This window comes from Gnatocerus cornutus, chromosome 7 (assembly GCF_029298725.1).
Source record: "Gnatocerus cornutus isolate USDA-ARS CGAHR chromosome 7, icGnaCorn1.1, whole genome shotgun sequence".
Classification (NCBI taxonomy): Eukaryota; Metazoa; Arthropoda; class Insecta; order Coleoptera; family Tenebrionidae; genus Gnatocerus; species Gnatocerus cornutus.
In genome coordinates, this window is record NC_142239.1 from 17,110,771 (window position 1) to 17,130,175 (window position 19,405).

General features: G+C 43.5%; 2 protein-coding genes and 2 long non-coding RNA genes across 5 annotated transcripts in view; 1 reads left to right on the forward strand and 3 right to left on the reverse strand.

Annotated features, from left to right (window-relative positions):
• spen (spen family transcriptional repressor split ends) overlaps positions 1-19,405 on the forward strand; it is a 36,235-nt gene that overhangs the window by 15,717 nt on the left and 1,113 nt on the right. The window contains exons 2-11 of one of the 2 annotated variants that reach the window (XM_088040809.1): positions 1,678-1,938; positions 6,070-6,438; positions 6,703-7,686; positions 8,643-10,093; positions 10,146-17,794; positions 17,854-17,925; positions 18,007-18,140; positions 18,196-18,901; positions 18,951-19,151; positions 19,220-19,381. In XM_088040809.1, coding sequence (XP_087896935.1) covers positions 1,678-1,938; positions 6,070-6,438; positions 6,703-7,686; positions 8,643-10,093; positions 10,146-17,794; positions 17,854-17,925; positions 18,007-18,140; positions 18,196-18,901; positions 18,951-19,151; positions 19,220-19,381 — 11,989 coding nt within the window. The remainder of the gene's footprint in view (positions 1-1,677; positions 1,939-6,069; positions 6,439-6,702; positions 7,687-8,642; positions 10,094-10,145; positions 17,795-17,853; positions 17,926-18,006; positions 18,141-18,195; positions 18,902-18,950; positions 19,152-19,219; positions 19,382-19,405) is intronic. The other variant, XM_088040810.1, reaches the window with a different exon arrangement.
• On the reverse strand, positions 2,510-3,601 carry LOC148171809 (uncharacterized). The gene is made up of 5 exons (XM_088041194.1): positions 3,581-3,601; positions 3,441-3,536; positions 3,369-3,372; positions 2,980-3,316; positions 2,510-2,596 (listed from the first exon to the last, which is right to left on the reverse strand). The coding sequence occupies exons 1-5, from the start codon at positions 3,599-3,601 to the stop codon at positions 2,524-2,526; spliced, it is 531 nt and encodes a 176-aa protein (XP_087897320.1). The 3' UTR covers positions 2,510-2,523.
• On the reverse strand, positions 4,457-5,012 carry LOC148171810 (uncharacterized). The gene is made up of 2 exons (XR_015770345.1): positions 4,906-5,012; positions 4,457-4,860 (listed from the first exon to the last, which is right to left on the reverse strand). It is a non-coding gene; the product is annotated as an uncharacterized LOC148171810 (long non-coding RNA).
• Positions 5,343-5,899, reverse strand: LOC148171811 (uncharacterized). Its single transcript, XR_015770346.1, has 2 exons — positions 5,715-5,899; positions 5,343-5,654 (listed from the first exon to the last, which is right to left on the reverse strand). It is a non-coding gene; the product is annotated as an uncharacterized LOC148171811 (long non-coding RNA).

A 19,405-nucleotide genomic window follows, 5' to 3' on the forward strand; every position in this document is an offset into this window, starting at 1 on the left:
TCAAAACCGTTATTTTACCAACTTAACTTACTCCCAAAATTCCAGTAGGATAATCCATGATACACTCACATTAAAAGGCACAAAATTGTAATCCGTGCATTTTTTTTTTGGCATCGAGTGTTTTTACACCGAGTGTGCCATTTGCCACACCCAGCCTACTATATATATTTTTTTGCCATTATGGCAGTTGACATATTCCATGCATGCTCAGAAAGAAACACAAAATACACTTCACTTATAGTCCTGAAAATTTTATGGGTCTGATTGGTTCCTTCGAGAAATGGAGCTAGAATGGGGTCCCTGTCGTTGCATCAAACGGTTTTGTTTTGCGGTTGGTTGGCACGCTTGCGCAGACAATATCGCAGCGCAGCCTACGCAGCCAACTCAGCATTGGTGGCAGGGCAAAGTTATTTGGAGCGAACAGAAAAAACACGTATTATTCTTATCTCTGTCGGACACAGCGACCCGGTTGTTTTGAAACTTTACCAAGGCGGTTCTATCGATTGCTTCCGATGATACGTAGTTCAACATTACCGAATATACCCAAATACGGAGTTACGAAAGTTCGGTTTTACGTAATTTTGCCTTCCTTGAAGGGTTTCGCGCACCATATTTACGGGTTTGGGGCTCTTCCGGGTTTTTGCAAACCGGTTCACTTAGCTGCTCTGATTTTGCCTCACAAATAATGGACTTACAACCAACCTGTGGACATTATTCAGTGCATAGTGTACTGAAAATAGCTTTTGACGTAATATCAGTGACTTTTGATCCATTCGCATTTCAAAATTCAAGTTTTTATAGTGTAAACTGCTCTTGTTCTAAATCTTTGGTTACTCTGTCAATATACAGCCAATCTAACGTCAAAATTGACAGCTCTGGTGTCAATCTGCGGTGATGATAATACCAACTTTGTTATCTTAAGAATACCAAAGTAGATAGTCAAATGGGTTGGCATCCATGGCAGTTGGCAGGCATACCAACATCAAATAGCACTCTTTTACTAACACGGTAACTTGGTTCTCGCATTTTGTTACGCATATCTTCACATTTAATAACATCAAGCCATTAAGCGCGTGGAAATTGGAGCAATGATGCATTATTACGTCCTGGGATAAGCAATTAATTCCTTAAAATCGACGTAATAGTATGCAAAATTAGAAAGTTATCTCAGATAATTACAATATTGCAGTTTTAATGCGACGAGATAAGATTAAATGCAATTTTCCTGACGTTTCATTGACAATACTGTGAGATTATTTCTCGCCTCAATGTAATCTTGGCTTAACTTGTGTCATCTTGAAGCTGGTGAATGGCAACGAGCACTTCAAGTGGAACTGACAAAGGCTACTTATTTTTATTCCTAGTCTTGTTTATGAACTTGTTACGGTTAAGCGAATTCAACTGACATGGTCTAATGACATGCAAATATTTAATCTAGTTATTTTTTTCGTTTTCGTCACGAGTACATTTGTGTTTTGGCCTTCACAATATAATTATCTGTCTAATTACACTGGAAACACATTAGGAATCGATTTCCAGTGGCATTAATGGACTTAGTTATGGCACTTAAACAGGTGACTAAGTGCAAACGAGCAGTTGCGAGGGTTACCTTTGAACGATAATTGAATTTGCATATGTTATTGCCGCCCCCGCCAACTGATGTCTTTTTTCCCGCAGGTATGGCCGCGTGCAGAGTGTCAAATTGTTGCCGAGGGGCGCCAAGGAGGAGACGGGCGAGAGCGCGATGGCGTGTACGGTGGCGTTCATGGATATCAAAAGTGCGTCCAAAGCTCATAACGCCGAACATAAAATCGACGATAGGACTCTGACCACGGAGTACTACGAACCTGCTGCCATTCCGTCCGCTGCTTCACCGCAGAACACGCCCTCCTCGTATTCTACCTCTCCGGGTAGCACCAGATTTCCCAACGGCCACGGGTGAGTGTAATTAAAGGTAGATGTAATAAAAAGGACATTCTGCTGCTGCAAAATTTTTGATGAAATAAACGGAAAATGTAAACATATTATTAATGTGCCGAGTGGGAAATTTTAATTTATAACGCTTATAGAAAGGAAAACGTAAATTACATGTTGGTGCCCACATTGAGAAAAAAGCAATTAGAGAAAGCCATGAAAACGCTCTTTAGCCACATCTGGTATTGAATTATTGCTTTAAGAATGCCACATTCTTGCTGGGTTAAATAACATTAATCACTGATCATTTGCCACCAGAACTAATGCAGCTGTGATTGTAATTTGCATTTTCACCTACTGGTAGCTCTCATTCTCTGACAATCTGAGGTTAAATGCATGTTGCCAACATGTCAAATTTTGTGAGCCTCTGGACACTAGAAAACCAAAGAGACATGAACTCGAATTTTGTATCTAACTTCAAGTGTGATTTTGAAAATAAAACGAAAAAGTTACTTAATCATTCTCTTTACTACTCATCGTCTCCAATATTAAATCCGTAGCCAATACCGTCACTATTTTAAGCGTTAGGAGCTTTAGGGGCTGTAGGCGCTAGAGGAGCTCGAGGAGGTGGAGGAGCTGGAGGGGCCTCTGAGGCTTTAGCCACCTGCGCAGCAACGCTACCCTAAAACCAACTAAATTAAAAATTGGGAAAATACCAAGAAACTAGTTTTTACCAAAAATATCACAACAAACAGTGCAGAGTTCGTCATGTTTGTTCGAAAAACTAAAGTTTATATTTTATATTCCTGCCAGACTAAAATTTAGTTTTTATATGCAACTATTAAACATTACTCAAAAGTGTTATGTTATGTCATAATTGCCACTGTAATTTTTAACGCACGATGAGCAGTAATTTACTATGTGAACGTATGTCTTAATATCTGTTATTCCCCAACATTTGTCAGTTATTTGGAATTAAATGTCAAATTAAGACACACGTTCACAAGGTACAAGTCGACTAGATATGAAAGATTCACATAGTTTTCTACTGTTTTTTTTTCTGACCTTAAGAACGTCTCTGTTTCCCAAATTCTCTCCAGTTTCGTAACTTTCTCTCTACAATTTTCTTCGATTGCTTCTTTTGTGCCAAATTTTGATATTGCGACAAAAAAATTAGTGCAACCTTTGACCATCGCAGCCTTGGAGCAACAATACCTCCACTTGAATTTAAAATTTTGAGGGCCAACTTTGCAAATGGTAATGTCGCTCACGAATTCACAGTCGTGGAATAATTTAGAGGTCTTTCTTTGTACTAAAATTCCGACCCAATTACTTAAAATATTCACGTTTCTCCTATCTATGTTCTGTACTACGTCTTTGGAAGCATCAACAAAAATAGTAACTTGTCAGATTAATCCCTTTTTAATTTCCAGACGTGTACACATCAAAGATACAACACTAATTGGGTAGGTGCGGTATAATAACCGCTCCATTTAATTATCTTCTAACCACTTCACTGATTATACGGACATGACGTGACAGTTGTGGGGACGAGAGCTTTTCGCTTTTATATCGCTTTGTCTATGCAAATAAATACGTGCAGCAGACAGTAGCAGTCGCACCTAGTTCAGACACACCTTCATCGAATCCTGAGAGTTCGATAAACATAATTGCTATCTTTATGCATATGTGGTTTGATATTTATTTGCTACATGCAGCTTAGATCGGTTTCTCTTTACACGACCATAAAATTACAGTAGAAACCTCGTTTTTGTTCTATATAATCATCTCTAAGCGGTTTTGGTAATATTGACCAGGTAATGGCTCTGTGTAGCTCATTGATAATTCAAAGTCTGCATTAAGCCACGACTCCCTCATGCACTATATTAAACCTCATCCGTATCTTTTGGCGCGCAGTTTAGTACACCTCGACGAAAGCCTTGATTTCATTAAACAAAACCCCACGTTCATACCGGTTCTGTAATCTCATTTTCTGGATCCAACAGTGAGCCTCGAGCTGCAAGAACTTCTATTGGTAATCTCCAACTGGTGACCTTACTGCCCGAATATGGTCTTGAGTGATAAATCTCGCATACAGGTCGTGTTCTTTTTATTGTTTATTTTAAATAAAACCGTTAAGCTTAACAGTTAACCAACCGATCCACGTTTCCAAAAGGCTAATGCGATATGCTAATTGCCGTTGCCATTTTTGTTCAATACACTTGTTCACGATGAATAAATTACAAATGTCGTGTCGCCCTTTCGTGGATTATTACAAAATTGATCGTTTTTACCACTGTTACGTAACAGAAAGAAGAATGTTACGCATTGCTGAAAATTACATATTTGATACTTTCACGTATGGCTAACCAATGAAAACTGAGTCAGAGTAGGCTTCGGAGTTTGATTTGTGGTGGTAACCCTGTATGGTGTCAGAGCCTACTCAGACCAATGATTTTATGGGCTTAATTTGACGTTCCACAGGTGTTAATGGTCACCAGGTGTCTAAAATTATGAGTTACAAGAAAAGAAAACCATCAAACAGCTTTACATGTTTTTACTGAAATATGTGTAATAAAATATGCATAAATTGTGAATTTACAACATCACTAAACACACAATTTTGTACGAAAGAAACTGAAGGTGAAGGTTTTAACACCTAACTTTGCAAATTTTGAAACAGAAATATCCGACATCTTGAAATAATTAACCTTGGGTACCTCCAGTTTGTTGTGGGGCTCCTGGGATGTTAGGCATGCCACTAGGAACTGCAGGCATTCCAGGAATATTGGGCATACTAGCGCCTCCAGGAATTGAAGGCATACTACCGCCCCCAGGAATTGAAGGCATACTACCGCCTCCAGGAATTGAAGGCATGTTACCGCCACTGGGAAATGCACCGCGCTTGGTTCTGGCGCCCCCAGGAGTCTGCGCAAGTGCGCTACCCTAAAACAAACAATTTATAAGTGTTAAAAAATGGGAATTTTATACCAAAAAAGCCACTAAAAGCAGAGCACAAATTCTTGTTGAGTTCTTCATGTTGTTTGGACGCGTTCTAAAACTTCAAGCCTTTTATATCTCTCTGGCTGAAATCCACGTGGATTTTTTTTAATTTAATTGCCAAAAATTATTCAAAATTGTATGTTATGTCATAATTGATACCGTAATTTTAACGCGTTGTGAGCAGTAATTTCATTTGTTGATTTTTTATGGGAGTAAACTGGTGCTAGTTACTGCTGAAAATTCTCTAATAAAAGAAAAACATTTTTACAATTGCATAATTCGAGGTCAGATTTTACAGATTAGTTCAATTTACCGCGGCTTTCAACAATTAATGAGTGCCATTTTTTTATTTTTTATCAAAAAATACCTAATTGTGAGATAACAAGATTTCTAAAATCTCAGTAAATTTATGTAAATTTTTCAAATGCGTGAAAACTTTACAAAGTAGTTATAACGAGTGGCCGCGAATTATTGTTTCGGTAGAAAAAAAAGTTTGAAAGAAAAAACAAACGAATCGGTATCAGTTTTCTATTCTACAAATTATTATCAATTCCATAATATTGAATTTATTTGCCGCCAGCACCAGTTTCGGTGGCTTGTCCTTGAAATCCACCTTCTGCATTTACAGAGAATCCAAAATTTCCTGTTGCACCTCCCTCGCCATTGAAAGTTTTTCTAAAAATACCTCCAAAGTTTTCTTGTCCTTTCATATCTTGCAGATTAGTTCCAGAAACACTCTACACTCAAAATCAAACAACAAAATATACTTTATTATTATTAAAAAATAAGATTCTTACCAACAGAGCGACGAAGAGAACACAAATTAATAAAAGCGCAGACTTCATGTTGAGTCGACTATATTTTGAAAAGTTTGATGTCGGCTTTTATATTGGGTACATAATAAGGAAATTGTTATCGTCCTGTAATGAAAAGTTGATTTTTATGGCTGCTAATGGTGGTTGTTCCTGTCATAAAGTTTTAATAATACTTTTTAGTAAAGAAATATTTTTTATGAGTTGGCGTGCAAAAAATAAATATAGACCGGATGTGGCAACACATAGGAAAACCCTCATGTCCAAAAACATTGCCAAAATTAGCCAGAAAATCCGTTGCGTAAACCAAACAGTTCTAATCTTCGTTTTTCATCATCAGGTCGACAGAAGAACATACGAATTTCGGCGACCGCTTCTACGAAAGACCCAATAACAGGGTAACCGAAGGTGAATTTATCCGTCGAACGAACTACCATGATAATTGTAGGGGACGCAACAGGGAACGAACTTATAGAAATGGCCCCTACACGGCTATCATGGATCGATCTCATAGGACACTTAATAATTCTTGGTCATCATATGATTCAACAAGGTACAATAGTCAAAACGAAACAGGGTATGTATCGACACCTTCGGATACTAACGAGAGGCGGTCGTCCGACCAAAGTACAAAGAAAAAAGCGAAATCAAGATCGGGAAGCAGATCACCTTCGCCGTCGGGGAGCACGTCCAGCAGGTCGCCGTCGAGGTAAATTTTCCATGTCTTTCGGTGCGACGAGTAGGCTCTACTTTCTTACAAATTTGGCAGCACTGTTATCTCTCACGTTGACGATACGAGATAACAGAAGTACCAACAGATTTCAAATTCCAAAGCCTGGAGTTTCTGTCCTTGAATGAAAATTTTCTAAACTAAAACGTTCTAGAATATTGACAGAAACTCCCTGAAACCAGCTGCTTCATGGATATTCGATCTCAGTTGAACTAGTTTGTTGACGTTTGTTTTTCTTTCCAGGTCGAGATCCAGGAGCAGCAGCAGTTCGTCGAGTTCGTCAACGTCGCGAGATACGAGTTCGAGTAGTGAAAAGCGTCCGGTAGCAATTCGCGTGAAAAACCTTCCTCCTCGGTCGTCCGATACATCACTAAAAGACGGTCTTTTTCACGAGTACAAAAAGCACGGAAAAGTGACGTGGGTGAAGGTGGTAGGACAAGGTTCGGAGCGTTACGCGATCGTCCGCTTTAAAAAACCTGAAGACGTGGAAAAAGCTCTGGAAGTGAGTTACGACAAGCTTTTTTTCGGCTGTAAGATCGAGGTGGAGCCCTACCAAGGATACGACGTCGAAGACAACGACCTCCGGCCTTACGAGGCTGAAATCGACGAATTCCACCCGAAGGCGACACGGACTCTTTTTATCGGTAACTTGGAAAAAGATGTTACCGCATCTGATCTCAGGAAACATTTCGATCTTTTCGGTGAAATTATTGAAATTGACATTAAGAAACAAGGGGCTGTGGGTTCATACGCGTTTTGTCAGTACTCGGACATAGTGAGTGTAGTGAAAGCGATTCGTGCGATGGACGGTGAACATTTAGGTAATAATCGAATTAAATTAGGTTTCGGGAAGTCGATGCCGACGAATTGTGTGTGGGTTGACGGCGTCGTGGATGTTAACGAAAAGTACCTGAGGATACATTTCGAACCGTTCGGTTCGATTAGTAAAGTGCATGTCGATAGGGATAAAGGACAAGCGCTCATTTTTTATGAGCAAGTGGTCGGGGCACAGTTGGCAGTAAATAAAATGAGGGGGGTTAGTGTTAAAGGGAGTAAAATACAAGTGGATTTTGCGAGCAGGGAATGTCAAGAGTCCTTTTTCGAACATCTGGAGAAGCAAGGAACCGTACTAGATCGGACTGGATTTGAAGAAAGAAGAGATTCGGTTTCGAGGACTTTTGATACCACCACCACCACCACCACCAACACCACCAACAGGTTCTCCAGGTACATATCCTAAATCTTTAACGAAAATCCTTTAAGTTTGACTATTTTTCTACCATAAACAATTTTTTTTCTGTGTCGACTTCTAATTAGCCCTTCGTTTAGAAAACTTCCGGAAAAATCCCGAAGATCCAACAAGTCTTCATAAGAGAATTCTCTCTTTTAAATTTCAGTTTTTGCGTGCTTCATTGACCAGAGTGAAAAGTAATTTTCTAAAAATATTTCCTTAGAAAATACTTCACTAAAAATACAACACAAAGTTGTGCACAAAAACAATTTTCAGTCTCTTCCAAAAAAGTATGAGCCTAATTATCCAATAAATTACCAGACTAAAAAACGAGCACTGTAAAGGTCAGCAGCCTAAAAAGTTTGTTTAGAAGTTACGTCGGCGATGATCCAAATACATACATCCATATAATAACGGTCGTCCCTGAGGTGTAATCTTTTTATTGAAAAAATTGTAAACTTCAAGGTAATAATAAATATAACACTTCGGAAAGAAAAAGCAGCGATATCCTCTATTTAACAAAAAATATTTACATTACCAATGTCAACCAAAGTGATATTGTTTGTAAATGTTTGTTGTAATGTTAGATAAAAACATAATTTTATGCGGTGGCAGGAAGAAAACATTTCCTTATTATTTCGCTGCGTCAAATTTCTAGAACTCCATTGTACTGTAAACAATTCATTGTTTTGTTTTTTCACTTTGTTCTGGGAAACGTTTGGGTTTCATGTTGCTGCTTTTATGGACATATTTCACTTTATATCAACAGGAGAAGCTAGAACACTCTGTATATAATTGTTTAATAATGCACTGTTCTAGTTTATAATAAGTACACATCCGCGTTTACAAATTGCGTGACGGTCCACATAAAGTGCATATAGAAAAAGCCCAATTAACTTTCGGATCAAAGAAAAAGGAACCTAAGAATTGAACTCTTTTTTTCTTGTTTCAGATATGACACCCCGACTAGACCTAGAACTTCCTCCTACAGCAGCAGGTCAAGTGCAACAGCAAGTCAAGTAACATCAGCTATCCCGTCTCCAGGAACTCCCGGTTCTGTAACACCTCGAGGAAGCGGTTCTCGCTCCAGAATAGCTCGTTTTGCCGAATACTACGACCAAACCGGGGAGTACGGTCCTGAGCGTCATTTTCGCAACTATGACGAATACAGTCAAGGTTCTGCCGCGTCCCACGAAGACGGATACGACCACGAGTATCCTTACAATAGTCCTTCACATGTGGAAACTGCGGACACTCGGACTGTTCCGAATGCCGTCAATGACCATTCGAGCACGTCTTTCGTTCAACCCGACATTAGAAATCTCCAAAAGGAGCGTGTGCATCTTCTGGAGCAACTGGAAGAGTGTCCGAGCTCAGGAGATGAGTTGATAAGTCCAAAGAAACGATTAAAGTTGGACCTTCTGGAAAACGCTGTCGCTAGTGATGTGATTATTGAAGCTAATAGAGATCATAGGAAAGTGATGGAAGTGAGGAGGTTGTCGGATCCTAATGTAAAGCACCACTCAAGGAGACCTTCTGTTGATAATAAACACAGAGAGACGGCGCACGGGTCTTACCTTCCTCACGCTATCTGCAAGAGACGTAAAACCGCTGGGAGTGATAGCGGGTCTAGGACTCACCACTACGACCATTCCGGTTCGGAAAGTGTCGGGGGTTCTAGACCGGGAACACCTTTAGTAGACGAAAGACCTGAACACTTCACCCCCAGCGAGCCCCGAAGAATCCCAAGAGAACGTGAAGGGCCCATCACTCTCCCGTTACCACGATTTGCGGCGCAAGTCATGAACCGTGGAAGCGTCTCAGTGGCAGGAATCAAAGGCCAGAAAGATAATATTCTATCTAGTCCCCCACCGGCAGTTACTAGCCCCCGAATTTCGAATCCTAAACCACCTAGTCCAGTGCACGTGCCCCCGCCAGCATCGCCGCCTCCACGACCGCCCAGTTTAAGCTCAAACTCGAGCGACAGTGATATCACACCTCCAAGTCCTTCGCTGGACGAACGGATACGGTCGTTGGTCGAAAAGTACGAAAAATGGTCTGGATCTAGAGCTCTCAGTGCGGCGGGGGGCGAAGCGTTAGCTAAATCCGACGCGACGAGAGAGAAATTTAGGTTGAGGCATAAGTTGTTGGATTTAGATCTGAAAGAAGTGCAACCGTCGGAAATTGTCAAATCTGTGATGGCCAAGAGGTCGGTGTTTGATGAAGATTTAAAACGGTTGGAGAATGTCGGGGAAAAGTACGAACCAAAGGATTTTAGTTCTTTGCAAAGAGTCACCAGTAACGTTCAAATTTCAATACCGCCACTGCCTTCTTCGGCACCGCCTATTCCGACAGCCACGCAACTACCCAAGACACCCACAATGCTTTCCCCGAGATCTGCAGGTAAGTGATCTACATAACTCTACCATCGCACGCTACTTCTCTTCTTCTTCAGGTGCTAATGTCACGGCAGCCAAAGGTCTTCAGTATCCGTTCCCGAGTCACCCGCCGATCCAGCTGACGCCCCCCATACTTCACCCGCAAACAACACCCGGCACACCCACACCTCCAACGCCGACGTCAACGACGCTTCCACCAGCGTCCACAACAAGTACAATAACCAGGGGCGCCAACCACGGTGACAACAGACTCAAACCGTGCACGAGTGTCTCTAGTGATAACCGAACATCTAGCAAAGTGAATGTAAATAGAAGTGGTGTAGTGTCGAGTTTAGCACCCATAAAAACTAGTGACAAAAACAGTGTCAACATTCCTAACACAAGTGACGCCACGGCACAGTCTCCCAAAACAGTAAAACCTGGTGACAAACCTAGTGACAAAATCACGTGTCGGAGGGATTCTAACAGCGGGTCTCCTCGTGGTGATGTTAAGATCAGAAGAAACAGTGACGCGGGAGTCAGAAGAATAGAGGATAACGAAAAATACAGTGAGAGTGAGAAACCAGAAAAAGTCGACGAAAAGAAAGAAAATCAAAGACTAGAGAAGGCTCGGCTAGAAAACGAGAGGCTAGAACGGGAACGACTAGAGAAAGAGCGGCTCGAAAAAGAAAAACAAGAGAAAGAAAGACTAGAAAAAGAAAAACTAGAACGCGAGCGATTGGAACGAGAGAGCGAACTCGAAAAGGAAAGGTTAGAAAAAGAACGACTCGAAAAAGAACGCTTGGAGAAAGAAAGACGCGACCGAGAACGACGCGAAAAAGAAGAAAAAGAACGGAGAGAACGAGAAGAACAAGAACGCCAAGAACGCGAACGACGAGAACACGAGGAGAAACTCAAACGCGAAGAGGAGGAACGCTTGGAACGCGAACGCCTCGAAAAAGAAAAACTCGAGAAGGAACGTCTCGAGCGAGAACGAAAGCGCGAGGATGAAAAGAAACACAAAGAAGACAATCACGAAAAGCGGAAAGAAGAGCACCGACACAGGGAGAATCACAGTGATAAACACAGTCACTTACACGATAACAAAAACACCAAAGAAAACGAGTTTAGAAAAGATTCGCACGAATCTAGGAGTAGCCACGAGAAGAATAGACATCACTTAGAACGCGACTCTGAAAGGCGAAAAGAGAGCGTGAAAGAAAACCGCGATAACAACATCCACGAAAAGCAGAAATCCTTCGCCAACGATTTGAGGGAAAATAAAATCGAAAGCAGACACCTCAGCATTGATTTTGACCGAAACAAGACCTACGACAATCTCGCTAAAGCTGAGAAACGTAAAGAGCGAAACAACAGTTTACCGACGAATGTCGGGATGAAAAGACGACTAAGCGCTCACGATTCCCTAGAAAACATCGACGAAATCAAGAAAATGAAACTCAGCCAAGAACACAAGAAGATCAGTGAGCGCAGAGACTCCAAAGACAGCACGAGGTCGGAGGATAAAATGAAGAAACACAAAAACAACAAGATCTACGACGATAAACTCAAACACAACAACACGAAAGAATCGGACGAAAAACGTAAAGACCGAGACGACAAACACAAAAGCAAGCAGCAAAAGATTGAGAAACACAAGATAAAGAGCAAAAGTCGAGAGAAGGAATGTCGAGAGTCGCCATCAACTCCGAAGAGCCCGGTCAAAGAACTGACTGACAAAGACTTTCTCGCTCGTTTGGATCTGCGATCTAACGAAGACGTGGAGAAGCAGAAACACCAACGCAAAGAAATCAAGGAGAAGAAGAAGCTCGACGACGATGATAAGAAAGACGATAAGAAAAAAGACAAACACATTTTCGAGAAGTGTAAATCGCGTGACGAAAACTCCACACCAAAGAGCGACGATAAGAAATGTCAAAAGAAAGAGAGACCGAGGAAACTCACGCAAAACAGCTCAGACAACTCCGATTCTGACGAACCAAAGAAACACTCGATCTTCGACATCGTCGACGACGAGCCGGCTTACATCTCAATGTACGACAAAGTCAAAGCGCGAAGTTGCAAGAACATGCAAAAACAAGAAGAAGAGAAACGCCAAGAGAAGATCAAGGCGAAGTTTAGTCAGCTTAAACAGAGTCGCGCGAAACGGGAAGAGAAGAAGAGATCCACCTCTTGGGATGAAGACTCCGATTCCGATCGGGAACGCCCAGATAAAATGGATCATAAAACCAAACGAGCGAACAAGATGTTGATCATGAGCTCCGACGAAGACGAACCAACGCGCAAAAGTCACAAAAAGCGTGAAATCTACTCCGACTCAGACTCTGAGAAGCCACGAGTTAAATCTGAGCACAACGAAACCAGTGAAGATGATCGCTTCAGGAGCAAACTCCAGAGAAAAGGGTCTAAATCTCGAATCACTAGCGACACCTCAGACGATGAGATTCGGAAGATCCAGAACCAGGTCAAATCAGAAATCTTCTCTGACAATGATATTGACCAAGGTTTCGCGGATTCCGAAGACAAACCGTTTGGTAAAGTTAAAGATGAGTTCAACAGGATTAAGAAATCGAGAGAGAAACATCCAGAATCTCTCGTTGATCAGATGAACGCGCAGATCTTCGGAGACTCCAGTTCTCCGTTACTCGACATTAAAACGGAACGTTTCAACAACAGACACTCGTTCGGTGAGAATTCCTCTGGTGAAGACAACGTGGAGAAGAAAGAGCGACCCGAGATCAGAAAGAAGCACAAAAAGAAACAGAAACGGCAGAAACACTCTTTGAGCAGTGAAGAATGCAACAAACTCGAGACTGTGATTGATGGCATTCTTACTGAAGAGAAGGCCAAGCATCACGATAAGAAGAAGCAACACAGCAAGAAAGATAAGAAGAGAGACAAATCTAAAGACGAGCGCGATAAATCGAAGAAATCAAAGAAGAATAAATCTGATATCAAGTCAGATTTGAAACGTGATGGGAAAATGGAAAACATCTTTGGCTCGTTGTCCGAAGACTCGGAGAGTGGTCTCAAAGAGTCTGAACAGAGCGATCATAACAAGTCTAGCTTGTTTCATGATCATTTCAACGAATCAAACGCTCAGACTTCTATCTACGCTAGTGATTCAGATCCAGAGAAATTGTTTAAGTGCGAAGACAAAGAACGTGAGTTGAAGGAAGACCACAGAAAGCGCAAAGAGAAGAAGCGACGGGAAAAGGAGAGAAGGCTCCAAGAAGAAGCAGCGGCTGTCGCTGAACAAATCAATGAAAACAGCATGGATTATGCAGATATGGGCAAACAGCTTGAAGCTAACATTAAAGACGATAGTATGGAAGAAATGGTTGTGAAAAATGAGGTTGATAGCAGTCACGATGCAGCTGAAGACACCTTTAGATTTAATGATTCGGTGGAGTCCCATGAAGGCAAGAAAGACGAGCGTAAAGACGCTAGAGAGAAAAAGAAAAAGCGAAAGAAGAGTAAGGAAGAAAAGCAGAAGCACCACCATCACCACCACCACGATAAAAACAAAGTAAAGACCGAAGTTAAGAAAGAGGTCGAAGAAGTCAAAGTTGAGGAAGACACCAAGACGCTGAATCAGAGTTTGCCGAATTTGGAGTCAACTCCGAGTCCACCACAGAATAAGTCGTCTTCAAGTCTTGATTTCTCCATCTCACCAATACCACGAGAAACTCTGATAAGTCCAATTCCCAAAACACCGACCACTTCTAAAGAGAAAAAGCGAGAGAAGTTCCTTCCAGGCTTCGGCGGTACTGAAATTGACGAAAAAATCCACGAAAACGCCGTCAAGTCTATATCAGAGTTTGAAACACCTAGTGAACCTCCCAAGACTGTTGAAGAACCTAAAACGGAACTAGCAGTGGAGTCAGCTGAAGAAAAACCACGCGTTGTTATCTCCCAGGAGGAGACTGAAGACGCCGTCGCTGCTTTGCTTGGAGAGAGCTTTGGAAGTGGGCAGTTTGAAGAGTGCTATAATGAAGACGACACCACCAATAACGAACAGTCTTCTAATCTTGGTGATGTTAACGTCGCGCAAGACGATGAAGAGATGAGACAAGCAGTGCAGAGTTTGAGCGCTTCGGACATGGATGTTAAACCAGAGACGCCACAGAGCGAGCACGAATTGCAGATTGATACAGACACTGAAGAGCAAGAAGAGCCGATCAGGTTTGATGCGCCACCGCCGAAGACACCTGAAATCGCAGAAGCTCCACCTCCACCCAAGCCTGCAGAGGTTCCTCCATTCTACAGAAATGACGAAACGAAAGTGGTGGTGAAGACTCCGAACATCGGGAGTCCACCGTCTCTTACTCCGATCAAACCTCAAACAAGTCTTCCGGAAGTTAAGAAACTAGAAGAACCCAAAACTGTTCCTCTCAGTCTGCCGCTTCTACCTGAGCAGCCACGATCGGTGATTGCCCAAACGTGGAATGTTGACAAGAAAGAGATTGCGATTGCGAAATCTGAAACGAAAGTGACGACGCCTCCTGTTGTTACCACAGCTAAGAGTACGTCTGTCGCTTTGCGGACTTATGGAAGTCCTCCGGTGGTGAAAATGACCGAACCAACTTATCCTCCTCTTGCTGCGTTGACTAAACAAGAACACCCGCAGATTTCTTCGGTTGCAGAGCCTGTGAAAGTACAAGCATATCCAGTTTTGCAACCAAACCAGAAGATGCATAATCTCCAGATTTGCGCACCGCCTCAGAAAACCATGCCGAGTAGTTCTGTTGATTCTACCAAAGTTACAAGTACCAATCTTTCTCTTAGTCGTCTCCCCATAACACCCATTATGGTGTCCAAGCCGATGCAAGCTACCACCGTCTTGTTGCCTCAATCCAAGATCGCTCACAGTCTAGAAACGCCGGTTTTGGTGTCATCCGCTGACTCAAGACCAAGGATGATCTTTCAAACTTCTTCAGTTACGTCTCACTTTCCTAACATCGTTCAGAGTCAACCAAGAATGGTCGTGCAAACTGCGGTCAACCGACAGCTACCACCGCAAGGTTTATTAGTACCTGCAAGATTGCCTCCGACTTCTTACAGCTACTTGAGCAACATTCCACAGTCGAGCTACAGTATGAGTTCGATAAACAAAGAAGTATCACAACCAGAGATCAAAACTGCACCATCCACACCGACTAGCGTGGTGAAGCAGAGCATTATCATGTCGACACATTCTTTGCAGACTCAGAGCAACACGGTTAACACTTCCAAACCGTTTATGCCGGTAATTAAAGAGACGCCACCAAAATTGGTTAATATTCCTGAAATTCGCGTCAACCAACCTGCGGTGATCCATCAAACTAAACCTCAGGTGAGCCCGAAGGAAGAGAAGGTGGAAACCGAGCTCTTGAAAGTTCCTCCAGAAGTTTTGAGAACATCCACGCCAAGTCCTGTTATCGTTCAAACACCACCGAAGGAGCCGGAAAAGAAAGTCGAACCACCTCCACCGAAATCTCCTCCTAAAGTCGAAGAGTCTCCTCAACAACTCGCTATTGAGAAAGTGACTGAGGAGCTAAATCTCACATTAAAAAAAGAAGTCGAGGACGAGGTTGAAGTCAAAGAGGAAACTCCAGAGGCGGTGCCCGAAGTTAAAACAGAGGAAGAAACGAAAGAACCAAAATCCGACTCCAGTTCTAATTCTATCAAAGAAACGGACGAGGAGAAAGCAGACACTGAGAGCATCGTCAGCGATATTAGCAAAGAACGCTCTAGTGCTGATATTCTTACTAAGGACGATCCTCTTGATAACAAAGAAGATAGCGACTACTGGTCTGCCAAGGAAGTCAACATCGACTCTGTTATTAAGACGTTGTGTTCTGCTGACGAGCTCTCAGACCACAGCAGCGAGCCCGGTAAAGACGAATGGCTGGAGGAATCCAAAGGTGAAGATCTAAAATCAGACGATTCTCTCAAGAAGGAGGAACCGAGCGACGACTTGTCGGAGTCCTTTGACGATGCTGTTGACAACGATGAGAAAGAAACAGCAACTCGTGGTGGTAACCGCCGTGGAGGAAGAGCTCGCGGTCGCAAATCGCGTGGTCCTGAGCGAGGTGGCATCCAAACAAGACGTGGGAAAGTTGTCAAAGAACCAGCGACTCCTTCTAAACGTGGAGGACGTGGTGGAGGAAAACAGAGAGGAGAAAGAAAGCTTTCGAAATCAGAATCAGAAGCGACGTCGGACGTTTACGAATTCCGAGACGATTCTGATGAAAACAGTGTCAACAAAGAGAGACCGAGGTTGATCTTGACTATCAAATCTCCAGCGGTGGTCAACCCTCAACCTTTGGTGAAGGAAACGGTCAAAGAGCCTGTTAAAGAGACTTCTCCTAAACCTGAATCGAAAGAAGAGTTCCTATCGCCTATCGCCAACACGCGGAAGTCTCGGCGGTTGCAAGAACGCGACGTCTTGCGCAATACTGTGGACGATACCATCGAAGACGTTGTGAGGAATACCATCATGGTGACGAGGTCCTCCACGAATCAGATCGCCCGGCGTTCAGCCCGACAAGCCGCTGTTAAAACGTTACCAGATACGCCAAGAAAATCACCGAGGGGCGGTAGAAAGAAAGACCGAAGAGCCTCTGACCCATCTGAAGACTCCTCTGAAGAAAAATCAAAGACAGACACCGAAACCAAGTCAGAATCGGAGATCCCAGACGTGGAGAAACCTAAAGAAAACGAAAAGGATGAGGCTAAAGTTGAAGTGAAGGAAAAACCGCACGAAGGGCTTAAAATGAAGATGTTGAGACGCGTGAAGGGCGACATGGCGCAAGAACCAACAAATCTGATTGATCCAGTGACTGGATTGTTAACACCGATGCGTGAATGCGAAGAAGGTCGGTATATACCGCTACCTAAATCAACTGATCAGAAGAGTGTCATCGCACCTCCTCAACAAATGTTGCACCAGCCGCCTCAAACGCCTCCGCAGAAACCGAAGCCTCAGAGTTTGAAAGCGCACGTTTTGTCGTCGCAAGCAGCCATAGCGATAGTCTCACAGCAGCAGTCACAGCCTGTTGTGCAAGCACAACCACAACAGCCGCCTCAACCTCTGCAAGTGAAGAAGAGTATCATTGTTAGTCAACCGATGACAATCCAACAACCGAGTGTGGTTTCTAAGACGACTTCCCCGTTGAATATCAACGTGTCTCTGGCGAATTACTCCTCACCGATGGTGTCTCCACGTTCGAGCGTTCCGATGAATAAGCCAGGAACGAAGCCTCCGATGTTGTCTCCAAGTCACATCCCAGGTTTGCCCCAGAAACCGCTCTTGCAAGTCAAACAACAACCGACTATTGTGTCCAAAGCGGCGATGGTGAATTCGATTATTGCGAATCAAGGTCTTGTTAACACTCAGGTGGCTCATTTGAAGCAGCAACCTCAACCTATCAAACAGGCTGTCATCAACAAAGCCAAACCTCACAACATCCACCAGCAACAAATCCTGACAGGATCCGTGGCAAGTCCACCACTCAACAAAGGCCCAATTCCAGGTCTCGTAGCTGGAGCTAGTCAAAATCGCATAGTCCAGGGTCATCCGCACCAAAAAGGCGTCATGGAACCCCCGAAAATCGACGTGTCTTTGTCCAATGTCATCCTAGGCCCCAGATCAAACCTGTCGCCTCAAGGACAACCTCGACATGTGACTCAGTCAGGGATACCCACTTTCGAAGCAAGTTTGGTAAGTTCGTTTTATCGAATTAAGTATTGTGACTAACGAATTTCTTTACTAACATGCAGCACGGAGAGAGGAATTTGTATAATCGTAGCCGGAGTCCTCCACCGGCTCACCAAAATTCACCATCACCTCAGGTGATTTTTTTGTTATATGTTCATGTGTTTGTGGAGCTCTGGAGTCGGGAGAATTGAGAAAAATGATTATTTTCGTTGCAGGGTGAAGCCATTGCTCATTTTCCACCGGGAGCTGTTCCGTTGCGGCCGCCACATGACCTTCCACCGGGGCACTACATGCACCATCATATGCTGCAGTATCAGTTCATGAGGCAGCAGCCGTACCATCTGCCAAGGTAAAATCTCTTTGACGCCGAATTGTTTTTATCTGACTTTGAAAATGTCCCTCAGATCTCCGATGGTGCCCGGCGGCTTGGAGAAATCCGGCGACGGTCAAGAAGGCGAAGAGGCTCCCGTCACATCACCACCTCTGGAGCTGCGCCGTCCAGGTTCCGTCGGACTGGCTTTGGCTGGTCGAACAGCTGTGGTTCCCCACAGTTTGCACTCGCCTCATGACCGCACCACAGGTAACCCCCGTTTTTTCCACCCCTCTCAACTAACCCTTTGGTGTTTAGATTCTCCGCAAGTAGGGCAAGTCTACAACGTTCACAATGCAAGAATGCAGCACTACCACTCCACTGGACGCTATTACGAACAAACAGCGGAGCCGCCGCCGGCTCACCGCCCTCTTACAAGTCACGGATCTCTTACAGCACTCGCTAATGATAGGTCCATGTCGCATATTACCGCTTTGGGGGCTCCTGAGCGCCACATGCAACCCGATCGCCCACTAAGTAGTCACTCCGCTCTCACAGCCCACATGGGTGGTTTAGGAACACCAGAACGCCCCATGTCGACACATTTACCAGATCGACCGTTACCAAGTCATGGATTAGCGATGGGCGCTGGTTTGGGTGCCGCGGGTAACTTAATGGGGGCTGTAGCGAGACACGTTGGTGTTGACGCTCCAGCAAGTCAAAGAGGGTTACAAGCGGCGACTCCACCACACGCTAGTCAAGTTCCGCCACAGGCAGAGAGTCTTTTTATGCTGTTGAAAGTAAGTAAGGAGAGTGAGGGTAAGAACGTGACTAATTATACGATTTTAGCAATATCCATGCATGTGGCAAGGACTTTTGGCGCTGAAGAACGACCAAGCGGCGGTTCAGATGTACTTCGTTTCCGGGAACGACTCCGTGGCGAAGCTCAGTCTGCCGAAGAACACAGACGGGTCGACTCCTCCGTTGAGGATTTTCCAAAGAATGAGATTAGAGCCGCCACAGGTGGAGGGAGTTGCGAGAAAGATGCAGGTTGGTTACTTTCCTCTTTCAGTTTGTACGCGCCACGAAGAACTGCAATTAAATACTGTGTTTTGTAGATGGAAAACGAGCACTGCATGCTTCTGGCGCTCCCCTGCGGCCACGATCACATGGACGTACTTAAACAATCAACAAATCTAACAAACGGTTTCATCACGTATCTCCAACAGAAACAAGCCGCCGGAATTGTGAACGTTGCAGCTCCTGGGACGACGCAACCGGTAAGTTTCTTTGCGTTTTCAGTG

Coding starts and splice junctions, on each gene's coding strand:
- LOC148171809 (XM_088041194.1), bottom strand. CDS start 3,601: ATGCATAAAGATAGCAATTAT. Junction 3,537..3,580: donor TGCATAAAGATAGCAATTAT/GTTTATCGAACT, acceptor TGTCTGAACTAG/GTGCGACTGCTACTGTCTGC. Junction 2,597..2,979: donor GAAACAGAGACGTTCTTAAG/GTCAGAAAAAAA, acceptor AGTTGGTTTTAG/GGTAGCGTTGCTGCGCAGGT.